General features: G+C 37.7%; 1 protein-coding gene and 1 long non-coding RNA gene across 3 annotated transcripts in view; one reads left to right on the forward strand and one right to left on the reverse strand.

Moving 5' to 3' along the window:
- Positions 1-16,586, forward strand: part of KDSR (3-ketodihydrosphingosine reductase) — a 41,618-nt gene extending 25,032 nt beyond the window's left edge. Inside the window, exons 8-10 of one of the 2 annotated variants that reach the window (XM_077810737.1) lie at positions 9,931-10,014; positions 12,491-12,592; positions 12,925-16,586. In XM_077810737.1, the coding sequence (XP_077666863.1) occupies positions 9,931-10,014; positions 12,491-12,592; positions 12,925-13,044 (306 nt within the window). In that variant the 3' untranslated portion in view covers positions 13,045-16,586. Of the gene's footprint in view, positions 1-952; positions 3,535-9,930; positions 10,015-12,490; positions 12,593-12,924 lie in introns of those variants that run through there. The other variant, XM_077810738.1, reaches the window with a different exon arrangement.
- The window catches only part of LOC144261319 (uncharacterized), a 226,665-nt gene that overhangs the window by 30,725 nt on the left and 178,740 nt on the right, over positions 1-17,200 (reverse strand). The gene's annotated exons all lie outside the window — the stretch shown is intronic.

The following is a 17,200-nucleotide window of genomic DNA, read 5'->3' on the forward strand; positions in this document are numbered from 1 at the left end:
CAGAATCAATTAACTAGTAAGAAAACATTTTATTCAGATCAGTGTTTTCTTTACAAAGAAATTTACGTAAAAATCTACGTAAATTTTCTTTACGAAGTCTTGCTGAAAATGTCACAAAAATGGGACCAGTGTTAGCAATTGTAAACCAGTCTACCTTGTTTCAACACTGGTTTAACAGAAACAAAAGTCTTACTTAACTGCTTAATATTTAAAGTTTAAAAGTTATTTGATTAAGATGGGCCAAATTTTGCGTCAGTTACACTCATGAACCTATGAATTAAGTAGTTTTCAGGGGCATAACTAAAGGCAGAATTTGGTCATAATTAAGGATACGATTTTGTCACCAAAGTCATGTGACTTTAACGGGTTTCAGAGTAGCAGCCATTTTAGTCTGTATCCGTAAAAAGAAAAGGAGTACTTGTGGCACCTTAGAGACTAACAAATTTATTAGAGCATAAGCGTTCGTGAGCTACAACTCACTTCATCGGATGCATGCATCAGAAAATATAGTGGGAAGATTTTATATACACAGAGAACATGAAACAATGGGTATTACCATACAGACTGTAACAAGAGTGATCAGGTAAGGTGAGCTATTACCAGCAGGAGAGCGGGTGCGGGGGGCGGACCTTTTATAGTGATAAGGTGGGCCATTTCCAGCACTTTACAAGAACAGTAGGAGGGGAAATAAATAAGGGGAAATAGTTTTATTTTGTGTAATGACCCATCCATTCCCAGTCTTTATTCAAGCCTAAGTTAATTGTATCCAGTTTGCAAATTAATTCCAATTCAGCAGTCACTCTTTGGAGTCTGTTTTTGAATTTTTTTGTTGAAGAATTGCCACTTTTAGGTCTGTAATCGAGTGACCAGAGAGATTGAAGTGTTCTCCGACTGGTTTATGAATGTTATAATTCTTGACGTCTGATTTGTGTCCATTTATTCTTTTACATAGAGACTGTCCAGTTTGGCCACTGTACATGGCAGAGGGGCATGGCTGGCACATGATGGCATATATCATATTGGTAGATGCGCAGGTGAACAAGCTTCTGATAGTGTGGCTGATGTGATTAGGCCCTATGATGGTGTCCCCTGAATAGATATGTGGACTCAGTTGGCAACGGGCTTTGTTGCGAGGATAGGTTTCTGGGTTAGTGTTTTTGTTGTGTGGTGGGTGGTTGCAGGTGAGTATTTGCTTCAGGTTCTTCCATGAGTACTTTGGCGTCAGCCTCCTGACCCTCCCCCACATACACACACCTAGACAGGTCACTGGCTTCCATGAACTTTTTGTTTATTGCCCACAATCTGTGTATGACTTTGATGAAAAATCCCCAGTACAAAATCTTAACCATAATGTAGTAATAAAGTATGATGGAAAGTATTTGTTTTTCTCTTGGTATTAGACACCTAAATGCAATTCTACCATATCTCTTTCCACCAGTGTGTGTCTGTCAACAAGAGGCTTTTATTTAAATAAATATGTAAAAAATCCCTAAGTATTCTAATATAGAATAAGTTGCTTCTCCTCACGAATAAGTTGCTTCTCCTCACTACACCTTCCAGAACAGATCACCAAACAAAAGTGTAACTTTTTAAAGAGCTGCATGGCTAGGATTCATATTGAAGTTTAAACTGAGCATTGAGAGGATGAGGCTCCTTTTATTACCATATAGAGAACTAGAAACCAAGTGGATCACCCTATCCTAGAACAGCTATAATGTTACTTCTGAGAGCCATGCGTTATATGTAATAAGAGATACAATTGAGTGTTGCGTTCCTTTTGTCTGTCTCTCTGTTTATATAGGAATTAAGGATTATGTAACAGAACTCTTTTGCAATCAAAATATTCTTGTTTAGTCAATCTCTTTTGAGATAGTATACATTTAATCCAAAATCCTTCTGCTACTCCCACCCAAAAAACCCCTAAAGGTGAAGAACTAGGAATCTGATTTGCAAGAATATTTATGTAGATTGGAAATTCTTTCGTGTTGTAAATTTCTTGTGTCCCCTCTGGTTTTGTACCTGTTATCTTTCATAACTGATCCTATTTCAAGGAAGTAGTTACAAGGAAATACCTTGTCTTACTCAAAGATTAGTTTGTGTTTAAAAGAGATCCAATGGTTTTTATAGTTTATTTGGTAAACAGACTTTTTAGGTGTGTATTAATGGAAAAAAAATCTAATCCTTAAATTTGGTTTTATTTAAGCAAACTATAGGAATTCTCATGTGACTTCATCTTGCTACTTGCTTTTTACAGCTAGCTTTTCCCTTTGCTTAAGGCTCTTGCTTGTTAATATTCGATAATTTTAATTCTGTTGCTCGCTTTCACTCATTCATTATTCATGGACTAATGCCCCCCCACCTGTGGAATTCAGAGGTAATTCAGTATTGTTGCTAGAGGCTCCAGGACTAAGTTTAACTCACCAGCAGTTCAGGCCACCAGATTTTCTGCCTCCAGTGGTGGAACACGGTGGTGGTGAAGATTCTTCCGACCACTTTGTTTTAAAATATTTATTTTTATTCATTTGTGTGAAGTTCCATCTTATGAACTTCCTCCTCCTCCTCCTCCCCTGGATCAGGTAAATGGCAGTGTGGTGGTTTCAGTCACATGGATCTGCAACTGCTGTACCTCCCTTCCAGACAGCTCAGTCCCACTAAGGCGTGGTAGAGCTTTCTGGCAAACACCTGGCTCCAATTTAAGCAGTGTTCCCTATGTGTGGCAGCATTGTACAAGCTCTACAGGGAGTGAATTATGCACTGCCTGTTCCCAGTCAGCTGACCCTTGCACTGCCAGGGTATAGGCTCAGAGTCAGACTGTTGGGTCCCCACCCTGCCCCGAAGAGCCATGATTCCTAACACAGAAAAGCCTGATCAGGAACTCTGAGCTTTTGGGGAGAGGAAGCTGTCAAGCTAGCTGAGGGAGCAAGTCCTACAACAGAGCTAGGCTGGGGGGTTGGAGAAACATGAAATGATCCAGAGTCTCCCCTTACTGAAGTGGGTTCCCTGGGGAAAGAAGCAGGACTTCTACACAGGTCCCTTTCGCTCCTATTATGAGTTGGGGAATTCGCATGATAAGTAAGAGTAATTTCTACAAACTCAGGAGACTTTCAAAAAGCCAAAAGCAAGCATTGCCTTCCTAAGGCAATAATTAGTGGGGTGAAAAATCAAGCCTTAAATCTATTCTCCTTTTGTCTTTTCACCCTGAGGGTGTTTGCTGGGGCTTTTCTCCTACAAAGCGTGTCTCTCTCTGTGCTCTAATCATGGTCACTGCACACACACACACGCGCACACACCCCATGTTCAGAATGATGCTGATTACTAAGTAAAGCCCAAGTGGTACTAGGTTGCTCCTACAGTACTTACTTGGGTGCTTGCCAGCCAGGGGGAACAGGCAGGCAGCTTTTCAGTTCCTGAGGGCATCTAGCAATCTAGCTTCATAATCGAGTTGTGTGGTTCCCTCTTCTGGTGGCTTGAGCTAAAGGGCTGAGCTTAACGCATGAATAATGAATTCAGAGAGAAGCTGCTCATGTGTTTTTTTTTTAAAAAAAAAAAAATCAATCTCTGCTCTAATTTATACGTTCTTCCAGTTAGCATCTTTTTACTTTTAAAGAAATACTAAATAAAGATGTTCCCTAACTTTGTGGTTTTTTTTTTTAAGTCAAGGCCAAATGCCTGATGTAATCCTTGCCTATATACTGTTTTAGGTCTAGAAGAAATGATGAGTGCCTGTTTTTTCTCCATTGTACATTGGACAGCCTTACAACTAAAGAACATTCAGGATAATTGTAGGGTGTCTGAAAGTTAGAGGGAATAGTTAGATATTTTTTTTTCCCCCTCACATTTAATAAACAACCAACAATTTATATTGCAGTAGTGCCCAAAGGCCTTAGGTGGGTTTAGGGCCCCATTGTGCTAGATCTGTGCAAATACACAAAAAGACAGTCCTTTAATGTTCATTCTAAGCTTTTTTGGGAAATATATTTTTAAAATTTAGCTGTTACAAATAACATTGCAGATAAATCATAGAACTTTTTAAATTTCTTTTCACTATGCTATCTTTCATTTTTTGCTTCAACATCTAGTGTTACGGTCACTTAGCTAATTTTTATAGCCTATTTCACTTCCTGGTTCTCTATAATGTTCAGTGTTTTGGTTGCAAATACTACAAGAAAATACTTTATTTTATTTATTTTAATAAAAAATCTCCCTATGGTTTATAATGGAATAGAAAAAGACACTGAAGTTTTTCTGGTGCATTTAGTATTGTAAATGATTGCATTTTTGGCATCTAAAATCTAAATTTTCACCTACACCTTAAATATGCAACTCTGCATTATTCCTTATCTCATTCTGTCGGGATACGTTTGCATTAGGGCTATCAATTAATCGAAGTTAACTCAAGCAATTAACACACAAAAATAGTTATGATTAATTGCAGTTTTTATCACACTGTAAAATAGTAGAATACCAATTTAAATGTATTATAAATATTTTTGGAAGTTTTTCTACATTTTCAAATATATTGATTTCAGTTGCAACACAGAATACAAAATGTACAGTGCTCACTTTATATTATTTTTTATTCTTTATTATTTTTGTACTGTAAAAAACAAAACAAGTAGTATTTTTCAGTCCACCTCATACAAATACTTCAGTGCAATCTCTTTATCGTGCAAGTGCAACTTACAAATATAGAAATTTTTTTACATAACTGCACTAAAAAACAAAACAATGTAAAACTTTAGAGCCTAGTACACCCACTCCTACTTCTTGTTTAGCCAATTAAGACAGACAAGTTTGTTTACATTAATGTGAGGTAATGCTATCCACTATTTTATTTACAGTGCTATCTTATTTACAATGTCACCTGAAAGCAAGCACAGGCGGGTTCTTCTTGATGATAATCCATTAGCAGTGTGGACCGGCACCCCTTTATTTTTATCATCTCTGTCAGATGCCATTAACAGATTGATTGAGGTTGATTTTTCTTTTTTGATGGTTTGGGTTATGTAGTTCTGCATCAGTATTGCTCTTTTAAGACTTCCGATAGCATGTTCCACACCGCATCCCTCTCAGATTTTGAAACCTGGGGTCAAGCACCAACCTTATTGATACCTTTTTTTGTTACCAGGTTTGCCTGTTACTTTGGTGTATGCTCATTTATTAGGGTTACTCTTTTGGGGGAGAGGTAGGTTCTGTAATTCTATCAATGTACTGCTTGTGTCCCGTGTTCTCATACGGAGCTCTTCTTCTCCCTGCTGCAAGTTCCCTCCCAATGGAGCTATCCTGCAAGACCTAGGTTCCCCAGAGCTGGGTTCTTCCAGCCCCAGAATCTCACACTCTCACACAGCGTGTCTAAGAGGATCGGGTTAATCAGCACTCCCAAGCTGACCCCTTCTATGTCCCTGGACTCAGCGTGCTCGGTCAAGCAGCATTTCCAAGCTGTCACCCTCATAGGCCCTTGGATTCAGCAGGCTGGCAAGAACAGCACCTCCAAGCTGTCCCCCTCGTGTGCCACGGGCACCGCACCGGAATAGAGCGTGCCTGAGCAGGCTGGGTCAAGCAGCACTTTCAATCTGCCATCCTCCTATGTCCCAGGCTCAGCACGTCCCTATGCCGACTTTCACGTTACAGTAGTTCTGGTAGTAACCCACTTGATGAGCAAACCCCACAGGATTTTTGGGTGCTGCAGGGATCTTTTAGTTTAGGTATGAGGAGTGTTGCTGCAGAGAAAATATGAGAGCCAAAAAACACTCATTGGGGGGGAGGGGGAGAGAGGCAAGCAGCTTAACCATGAAAGTTATTTATTGCCAGGTAATAACCATAGTACATTCACATACTTGGGCAGCACCATCAGCCAGGATGGTGGAACAAGCCAGGAGATACAGAACAAAATTAATAAAGCCAGGAATGCCTTCAGGAGCTTAAATACAGTCTGGACATCATCAAAATACAACACCAAAACCAAACTCAAGGTTTATTAGAGCTGCGTACTTTCAACACTACTTTATAGTGTAGAATGCTGGGGAATGAGAAAGTATGACATGTCCAAACTGTCTTCATTCCATACAACCTGCCTCAGAAAAATCCTCCGTATATTTTGGCCCAGAACAATCTCAAACCAAGATCTGTTGACACAGTGCAGCCAAGAGGATCTGAGCACCATCATTGCCAGGAGGCGTTGGAGATGGATCGGTCATGTGCTTCAGATGGAAACTGATTCCATCACCAGAATAGCAATAAGATGGACACCTGAAGGCAAGCGAAAATGAGGCTTCCCGAAAACAATGGCGAAGAGCTGTGGAAGCCAAGCTGAAAAAGATTTGCCAGAAACAGACAGGAGTGGAGGAGCTTTGTCACTGCCCTAAACGCCAGAGGTGTAATAGGGACAACATGATGATGATGATAAATAACCATAGGGGAGCCAAACAAACAAAACAGTTATTATAATAAATCTAACTTAAATTTGATTATAAAATTCAGATTTAGAAAACTATAACTGATCACACAAGTCAGAGTAAGTCATGGTCAGAAGGCTATACCTGGAGGGGGGGAGAGAGAGAGAGAGCTGGGTTCAGTGAAAAATTTAATTAACACACATTTTCGATGAGTGTCTTTTGGAATGGTGCTGGAAGCATGAAGGTGCATACGAATGTTTAGCATACCTGGCATATAAATACCTTGCAATGCCAACTACAACAATGCTATGTGAATGCCTGTTCTCACTTTCAGGTGACATTGTAAATAAGTGGGCAGCATTATCTCCCCTGAATGTAAATAAACTTGTTTGTCGTAGCGATTCGCTGAAACAAGAGGTAGGACTGTATGGATTTGTAGGCTCTAAAGTTTTACTTTGTTTTGTTTTGAGTGCAGTTATGTTTTAAAAAAAAAGTCTATTTGTAAGTTGCACTTTCATGAGAGATTGCACTGCAGTATTTGTGTGAGGTGAATTAAAAATACTATTTCTTTTGTTTTTCTGTTTCAGTGCAAATATTTGTAATTATAAATAGTGAGCACTGTACAATACTGTTCTGTGTTGTAATTGAAATCAATATATTGGAAAATATAGAAAAACATCAAAAAATAGTTATTATAAATTTAAATTGCTGTTCTATTATTATAACAGATTTTTTCAGATCACAATGGGCCAGATATTCAAACGTACCCAAACTGATTGAATACCTACCTCCCAGTGAAATTAATGAGACACACAAGGCAGGTGAGGTGAGGTCTTTTATTGGATCAACTGCAGTTGGTGGAAGGGACAAGCTTTCAAGCTTCACAGAGTTCTTCCTGAGATCCTTTCCACAGGCAGTTGGTCACTAAAAGACATCACCTCACCCACCTTGCCTCTTTGTACTGGCGGACCAACACAGCTATAGCAACACTGCAAACTGAAATTAACGGCAGTTAAGTTCCTAGCCTGCTTATGAACTTTTGGAAATCACACTAGGCCTGTATATGCATCTTTAGATGACTAAAAACCTTTGCAAATCTGGTCCCTATGTCCTTCAAAGCTGTAGAATTAGTAGATCTCATCATCTTCCACCTGGTTGTTTGTTTTTTGGTTGGTTGGTTTTGATAGACTGGAAGAGGAAAACAGGCGTTCTTTTTACATTTTCTATTCCCAGTCAATTTCTCAACTTTTGAATAAACTAGTCCAAATGAAGAAAATATTCTCTGCACCTCTCTGCATTCTCTGCTAGCTAAATTGAAACCAAAAGCTTTTCTGAACAACAGAATCTGTGGAAGTACTTACATCTGGAAAAATGTAAAACAGCAGCTTCATTGAAAAGGCTGAAAATAATATTGATTTTTAATGTGGTAGTGACATTGTGACGTTTCCAAAGCTTGAGATGACCTCAAAAGTCAAGCTGTTTTTCCTACTGTTTTGTTTTTTTTATAGAATTAAAAAAGCCACACCCTTAAATCATTGATTTAAATTTTTTATTTATCTATTTAAATGACCTTAATAGATTACAATAAATTTAGGACTTAGGTTGTCATAATTTGACATTAAATTTTGAACAGGTTTATTTTAAAAAATGCCTTGTAATTAAATAAATACCTGTTGTTGTTTTTTAAGATTTTATCCACTTTGAGCCTTTGCTAATCTCTCTAGCTGTGCGTGTAGTTAAATGCTTTTGATGTGCACATGCAGCTAACTAAATGTATAGTTAACTTTTTACAGACCACTTGACCACTACAGGCCTGGAGTTCGTGTTTATTAAACAACTTTATCTGGAATAGGCTGTTGTGATGCAACTAAAGATTCTTTTATAATGGAAATGCACAATGGAGCAGAGTTAAGCTTGTGTATATGATCTTAACATAAGGTATTGCCATGCTCTTGAAGTTTTGATTCTGCAACCTCAATGTTGTACTAAAATAGTTTCTGTATTGGAGTTTTCAGTCTTGAGCTGCTTAAATTTCAGCAGCAATTCTCCAAGCAGTATGCTTGAGTTATAAAATTGCCCATCTGCCCAAGAGCTAGGCATGCCAGGCTCTGGTTTGTTTCTGTTCTTTTAACAGACCTGTTCGATTAAAAGAGATCTAAATGATAGATGCCAAGTTATATGTGCCTTGAGGCATTAATGTAGCACATCAGCTGCTTCATTTGAGAGGTGCAAAAACTTCACATGCATATTTTGTAAATCCCCAACAAAGGGAAGAGATGCAAAAGTGGATTTTGAAGGATATTGTGTACAGAAAACTACACTTTTAATGATTTCTTGGTTTGTGGATCTAAAAGTATTTTCTTGTTAATGGAAAGCAGTTTAAACTTCCAGCATAAGCTACAAATGATAGAAATTGAATTATATCTAGTATATAAACTAAATACAGTTTAATAATTCTAAGAACTTCAATTAAGAATAAAACACTTGAGCAATTGCTATTTTTAATCTGCAATCGTAAAATGTTACAAATAACTAAAAGCAAACAAAGTATTGGCAACTTTTCATGAAGTTGTCCTTTTAGTTTATGAAATATGCCTTTATGTTGTAAAAGGAGTTATATTTGACAGTCTGAGGTGTCTCTTGTTAACAGTATTAGTACAGCGAACCTAAACTGATGCCAGTCCACTTAAAGCAGTGATCACCAACCTGTAGATCATGATCAACTGGTCAATCCTGGAGCCTTTGATCGTTGATCACGATCTCCGGCCGCTAAAAGTGCCTGCCTGCTCTGGCCCTGCACCACTCCTAGAAGTGGCCAGCGCGTCCCTGTGGCCACTGGGGGGCGGGGGCAAGTGGTCTCTGTGTGCTGCTCCTGCCTGCAGGCACTGCCCCGCAGCTCCCATTGGCCAGGAATGGGGAACTGAAGCCAATGGGAGGGGCAACATGCGGAGCCAGAGCTGCAGGGATGTGCTGGCTACTTAGAGGAGTGGCGCAGCACCGGGGCAGGCAGGGAGCCTGCCTTAGCCCCACTATGCTGCCAACTTGGAGCCGCCCAAGGTAAGTGCTGCCAGGTGGGAGCTGCACCCCAGCCCTGAAACCCCTCCCGCACCTCTGTTCCAGCTGTGAGCCCCATCCCAGAGTCAGCACCCCGTACCCTCTCCTGCACCCCAACACTCTGCCCCAGCCTGGAGCCCCCTCCTGCACCAAACTCTCTCCCAGAGCTTGCACCCCCAACCGCCTCCTGCACCCCAACCTGCTGGCCCAGCCCAGTGAAAGTGAGTGAGGGTGGGGGAGAGCAAGCAACGGAGGGAAGGGAGATGGAGTGGGTGCACCTCAGAAAGGGGTGGGGTAGATCCTGAGTTGAACTTAAATTCAAAAAGTGACCTTGTATGTAAAAAGGTTGGAGACTACTGACTTAAAGCCTAAGGCAGGTAAATTACATGACACAAGAAATAATGGTAACAGAGTATTTTTGTCTTCTCTGTGTTGTTATATAATCAAATTTATAATAATATTTCTATATCTTTTTTTAAAGCCTTTGGAGACTAAACTAATTTCAGAAACCTCATCTGTTTGCCAAGCAGAACAGGTTGCCAGAGTTATTGTTAAAGATGCCATAGTAAGTAATTTTTTTTTAATGAGGTCTTTGAGGGGAGGCATGGGATGGGAAATGGTTGCATGAAGTACTTGTTTAAAGATGTAAATAAGAATTGTTAAATATAAAAACATTTCTTCTACAGGAAATATTACTTGTATTTTTTGTACCTGGGATGTTATTCTTTAGCATTTCTTTTTCCCTTTTTCACCCTACCCCCAAACATGTTTCATTTAATCTCTTGGAGCTAATATGTCTTTGGAGCTTCTACTCTAAAGACAAAACAAAATGCAGCAATGTCATGTCAGAATAAACTCAAACAAAAATTATGAATGTTTTAAAATATTAAAGATGTTTTCCATGCATCAAATGGTTAATAAAAGGTTACTTGCCTAGTGCCTATGAAAGATCCAAGAAAGCCTTCATTTCTCTGGTTGAGATCAGTTGACACTGAAATAACTATACTAAAATTTATAGTATTCTAGTGTGTGTGAATATCTGATTTGTGAATAATCATAGTGCAGAAATTCCCACTGGTTGTAGCAATGAAGACATCAGCCTTCCCAGCAGCTCTTTATTCTCAGAGATCTTGTGCTATAGAATCTTCAATCTTAAAGCACAAAGAGAAATGACATTAAAGAGGAGTGCCTGGCTTCAAGCACGTCATGAAAATAAAGTTTTGTCATGTTTGCTTGCAGCCACATACGTCAAATTTTGTTTCAGTTCTTAATTTATTCACATGGTCTGGCAACCCAATCGTATAATTTATAGTTCCAGACAGGTAGAGGCCATCCCTTTCTTACTTTAAAAACTCGATCTAAACCTTCAGCAAGTGTGTGTTTGGGTTTTTTTGAGTCTTCACCCATATGCTGTATGGTTGTTTTTAGCTATTTCCAGATAATCTAAAAAAGTAAACCCTGTGGCCAAGAGAATGCAGTACAGAACACTGTTTCAGAATGTCCAAATGTGTCAAAAAAATTAAAATAAAAGGGAGGGGGTCAAATTATCATGACAAGTAGATCTTTCCGTTACGTGCACAGGGTTATCCGGAGTAACAATAATACGTAAGAAGGAAATATTTATTTTCCAGTTTCCCAGTATTTTCACAGGGGCGCTGCCTGAAGATTACGATAATTTGCTATAGTTATCTGTGCAGTCATACTCTTGGACAATTTCACTATTTTGTTGAATGAGAAATTCTTGTTCATGGAAGCCAAATACCATTTTTCATAATGTGCCATATGTAAAAACAAATCATACCAATTAAAAACTGCTAGATGGACAAGTCTACTCTCTTATTTGAGAAGGCTATATCTTTTAGCTAATGTTAAATCTCTTTCCGCATGCTTAATTTCACATTTGTGCAGTAGAACCTCAGAGTTACGAACAACAGATTTATAAACTGACCGGTCAATTATACACCTCATTTGGAAACAGAAGTACACAATCGGGCAGTAGCAGAGACCAAAAAAAAGCAAATACAGTACTGTGTTAAACGTAAACTACTAAAAAAAAAAAAGGAAAGCAGCATTTTTCTTCTGCGTAGTAAAGTTTCAAAGCTGTATTAAGCCAATGTTCAGCTGTACACTTTTTTTGAAAGAACCGTAATATTTTGTTCAGAGTTACAAACATATCCGTTATGAACACCATTCACGGGTGTTTGTAACTCTGAGGTTCTACTGTATATCACTAGCACTTAGAGACCACATTCGGGAATCAGATCCCCATCATGATAGATGGTGGGGGGAGGGGGTGCGCAGTTATGTGCGCATACAGATGAAAAGAGATGGCTCTCACCCTTAGTCATTAACCCCTGGATTTGTTCAGCCTTCCATGTGCACTTTGATTTTAGACACCTTATTCAGGTACTTAAGCAATCTACAGTTCAAAACAAAAACCTGTTTTGGGTCACTGTCACCCAACATGAAGTAAAGCTGGTATATTTCCCACATGTACCTAAAAACTGTTGCTCATTTTGACACATACTGTGTAGGTGAAGGATAACAGTCTCTAACCCCACTTGAAATGAGGTACCAAATAAACAGCATCTACCTTCAGCAAGCTAACCTTGATAAGGAACAAGCAATATTTTCATTCTCTTCAGATTCTAGCATTAGAGAGTCTTCTCATTGTAGAAAAATCTAGTATTGTCTTTGAAGCCTGTTTATAAGTGGGGAAAACATCTTAAATAATCAATGTTCCTTATCATCTTTCTGTGCTCTGTGGGCAGAAACCTGCATGCTGTTGGTAGTTAAGTAATATCTCTAATACTTTTAATTTTTTTTTATTTTAATTCTTTTTTAATTTTTTTAATTCTTACGTTTCTTTTGGTATCGTGTTACTTCGCAGTACTTCTCCCCATTGAATTAAGGGAATGGAAGGACAGCAAGAGCCTTTAACCAATCTGATTGGTAATATTACTTTAAAGCAATTAAGAGACAATTTTGCAATTTGGTAACTTTTGTTTTTTGTTGTTTTTTTAATTTCCCCTCTTTCCCAGCAAGGAAACTTTAACAGTTTTATGGGCTCAGATGGTTACATGTTATCAATACTGACCAGTGGAATGTCACCTGTCACTGCTATTACTGAAGGTCTTCAGCAGGTAAGATCTGGAGAGGCTGTAATTTTTAACCATATTTATTCACAAAGATTTAGTCATAATTTACATTTTCAAGTACTTTACAAACCTTGATCCTTCACCTCAGTGAGGTGAGAGAATATTGTACAGATATTGAATTTGTGGCACAGGTAAGTTAATTAATTTGTCCAAGGCAAGTCTCCAGTAAACGTTTATTCATTCACTGAATTTATATTACTTACCTGCATGAGGCTGTTTGCTTATTAAGTAAAAACAATCATATTGTGTAGACTATAATAAAAAAAAAAAAAAAGCATGTTGAGATAGCTGTAAGTTCTTTTTCTCTCTGGTTGCAGGTTGTTTGCATGGGCATTTTTCGCATCATTGGCTTGTTTTACCTAGGAAGTTTTGACAGCATAGTTCGTCGCTGCATGATACAAAGGGAAAAATCTGAAAGTACAGATAAAACTAAATAATCTTTACTCACTGAATCAGAAGAATGTTAATCTTGGACAGCTGGCTGCTAAATGGGACTATGTTTCTCACCTGAAGACTTTCATTTAAATGCTTTGATATGTGACAGATGAAATGGAAGTGAAAGAGAGAAGAAAAGTACAACCCCAGGAAATACCAAAACTATGCAAAAGTATGAATGAAGACTAGTTTTTTTCAGTGGTTTGAGTTGGAGAAACATTTGTGAACCTAGAGACTGTAAGTGTGAAGAGTAAAATTTCGAAGTGGGTTATTTGCTGGTAATTCTGGACAAATACTTAGGTTTTCTTTCTTTGATGGTGTGTTCAGAGATAAGGATAAGGGTAAGTACCATCACACATTGAACCTAAGAAGTTTGAACTCTCCTTGAAGAGGGAGTTTAGGCTCCTAATAGATTTACACAACCATATTTTAACTTTGAATGTTCTGATTACTTTCCCCGTTGTCAGACAGACTTATCCGTGGCTTTCATCATGCACTACTATAGCTGTGGGATCTTTAGGTGGGAGAACTGTACCTATATGATCCAAAGCTTCTCAGTGTGGGAGTAGTTGGGGTATGCTTTAGTAGTTGCATACTCTTCTAAAGGGAAATGAAGAACCCATTCTCCACTGAGAAATGCTGGGAAATATTTTTTTGGCCTTCTGAAATACCTTCTAAACAAATCAAACCATTAGAACAGCAAGTAGTTAAAATTGCTGAAAGCCACAATCTAATTCTAAATTGATGTATAATCTTCTAATTTACCCCTTTTATCTGTCAGTTGAGCTGAGGAGAGAAAGGTAGCATAATATTGCCATTATGCACACTTTTAAAAACTGCAAATGATGAGCCAAACAAATAGTTTATAGAATCATTTGTAATTAAAATGTTAATTTAAAATGTTAGGCTCTTCCAGTAGCAGGAATGTAGCTTTCAGGAGGATCAAAATGGCATTCCAGGTTAATTTATTCCTGGATGTGAGTATATTTGTTAGGATGACACGGTCTGGTTTAAAAAGACACTCCACTGTTTTGGTTTTTATTAGATGCACATATGAATCAAGACTGCTTCACCCCTGTGCCAGACTGCACTGAACCCAATACTTTCTAGCAGTTTTAAGTGTCAAACACTGAAAATGCTTAGTTCATAACAATGATAGCATAAAGAGATTGTGATATATTGTTCAGTTGGACGACTACAGTAAGTGCCTGAGAGTCTTCTTTTGCAAAATCTGTATCTTTCATATTTGTTAGCACTCCTACATTTTTAGATGTCAGGCTTTTCTAGTCTCAATCCATATTTTAAAGTTTAAAACTTGGCTGGTAAAATTTGTCCTTCTCACTTCCTCCACAGGAATAACTTTTAATCAAATATTGGGTGAAATTGATACTGTTACTTAGTCTTCTATATCCCTCATCTAAGGAATGGTTTAATGGGACGCTATATGCTAAAATATCTTTTCTTATCTTGCATTATTAACTGGAATAATTTCAAAATGTAACTCATGACTTATACTATTCCCCCCTCACCCCAGTGCAGTTAGTCAGTTTAACTTATTGGGTTTTTTGCACTAGCACAGCGCTGCAGAGTTGCTCTGTAAACCCTATTAGGGGAGTATTCAAACTGACAGTCTAAACAGTTTCTCATTGAGAGATTGAGTGTTTATACGAGGCTTTATAATGCTCGTCACAAAGCCTAAGTTTGGGGGCCAGCCTACCAGAGTGCCTCTTTAAACATGTAACATTTGCATGCCTCTAATTATCAGAAGAATGCATAAATTTGAGCATAGTGGGCATCCCTTACAATTCTAAACAGCTGAGTTTCACAGCCAAAGAAGCTATTTTGCATATACATTAGTTGCTCTGTGCTGTTTTTTATGGATTGTGTATTATGGAGTATTTACAATAGCATCCACAGTCATTGTTTGCTTTGTTTATTGAAAGTCATCACAGCCCATTCTCTCAGGACCTGATCTGTCTTACTAGTGTGTATATTATATCAAGCCTTGATATAAATCAAGAATAAGATTAAATAAAAGTGTTCAAAACAGATACCAAGTCAATGAGTTAGTATTTCTGTCAAAATGCTAAAAATAACATCAAGTTTCTGACTTACATCAAAAGCCTGAATGCCAAGATTTCAAAAGCAACTAGAAACTGTGGGTGCCTCAATTTCTGGGTGCTGAACTTTTAAGTCTTAAGGACTGTTTTTTCAGAAAGTGCTGAGTACCCAAACTGAAAATTGGGCCCTGTTTAAAGTACCGTAAATTGAGTAGCCAGTCACTAGCTAGTTTTGAAAGTGCTGGTTGAAGACTCCAAATTAAGGCTGGTGCTTGCTCTTAAAGTTTGTGCTTAGATAAGACTACTGAATTAATTTAACATACCGTGGCCCAAATCCTGCAGAGAGATGTGCATTTGCTTAACTTTGCACATTGTAAGTAGTCCCTTTGACTACATGGCCTAGTCTACACTTAAAACTTAGGTCGACAAACAGAGGTGTGAAAAATCCACATCCCTGAGTGTTTGTAGTTATGCCAACTTAATCCCTAAGTGTAGATAAATCTAAGAATGCTTCCATCAATCTAGCTGTCATTGTTTGGAGAGGTGGAGTAGTGAAAGAAACCCTTCCATCACCGTAGTCTGCATCTCCATTACAGCATAGGCTACAGCATACTGTAACTAAGTAAGGCTTTGCAGATTGAACCCTATATCTATTTTAGTAGTGTGAACCAGGTAACTAAAGAATTTGATCTTTAAATGTCCTAGTTTTGTTGGTGCAAGCTAGTGCATTTAGTTAACTAATTGATAGACTTTCATATACATTAGGATTCTGCAGTTGTTCATTACTTTTGTCAAAGCCACCTAATCTGGAAATAATCAGAGCTAAGGGATTCTAATAAGGCTTTAGCATAAAGCTGTAAACATTGGGAGAGAGCTAAAAACAAGAATGCTGTGTAATCTTGTGGAAAAGATGACTGATAGCCTACAGATTGTTGTCAGCTAAATTTAATCAAGATAGTTGCATCTAATTTTTTTTCAGTAGAGTCACAGATCTCTGAAGAATTTAAAACAAAACACTTTTTACCACTCTTTTGTCAAATTAACAATATGTAATCAATGCTATAACCAAACTCAAATGTTATGCCTTTTTTTGAATTCTTTTAAACATTCCAATTTAAGTTTTGATAGTTGAGCCAAAAAGTTTCTCTTACATTCATTTAGTTTCTAGTTACTGCTTTAATGTTAGACTTATACAGTATACTTTCTTACTAAAATTCTGGTTTATGTGCAATTTAGGTAGGTTTAATATTTACTAAGAAAGAAGTTACATGTTTGCTGTGAAACACTAGGCACTTTTAAATGGTAACAATGTATATGGCTGTTTTTAAAACCTATCCCATCTCCAGTTTATTGCTTCAAAAGCTTTTGTGCCAGAACTGTAAACTAATTTTCATGTTTTGTATTCCTCAAAATAAATGGAGGAACAGAAATGCTTATTCTGAAGTTCTAAATTTAAGTCTCTTCATATTTTAAAAAAAAAACACCTAAGGCTGTCTTACAAGTTTTTGTAGTTGTTAGATTTGCACTCAAACTTTGGAAATCGATTGTCATCTTTTCAGTGTGTGTGTAAAACTTTTATTGTAACTGAACTTACTAACAGAGGTGTTTATTTTAGGAGCAAATTTTGAAGGAAAACTTTTTAAAGTAAAATTTACATTGTAGCAGTGAACATTCTAAGTGCAAGAAAGCCTTCCATGTTATCAGTCTTATTATAGACTAATACTTCCTCATTCACCAAAGTTGTAAAGCATTCAATAGCCCTGATCTGACATGGAGATCCAGTTAGCAGGGGCATATGAATGCCCATTCACTTCACTGAAACTTGGCACAGATGCAGAGGATAATGCTAGCATCATGGTTTGCTGAATATTTTATGCAACTTTCTAATACTGGTGAATCCTGATAGGGAAAGTTTGCTCTCTTCCTGATTTAGAAAGCTTGAGAATTGAGGTTTGTTTGTTGTTAGTTTTTTTTTTACCTTAATATAAATTAAAGCAAATTGTAGAATGTGATATCTATGGGTTAGGATTGCCTTGGCTGATTTTCTAAGAGAAAAATTCCCTTCTACAAAAAGTAAGCCTTCTTTTACCTACTCCTG

The sequence above is a fragment of the Eretmochelys imbricata genome, chromosome 2 (genome assembly GCF_965152235.1).
Source record: "Eretmochelys imbricata isolate rEreImb1 chromosome 2, rEreImb1.hap1, whole genome shotgun sequence".
Lineage (NCBI taxonomy): Eukaryota > Metazoa > Chordata > Testudines > Cheloniidae > Eretmochelys > Eretmochelys imbricata.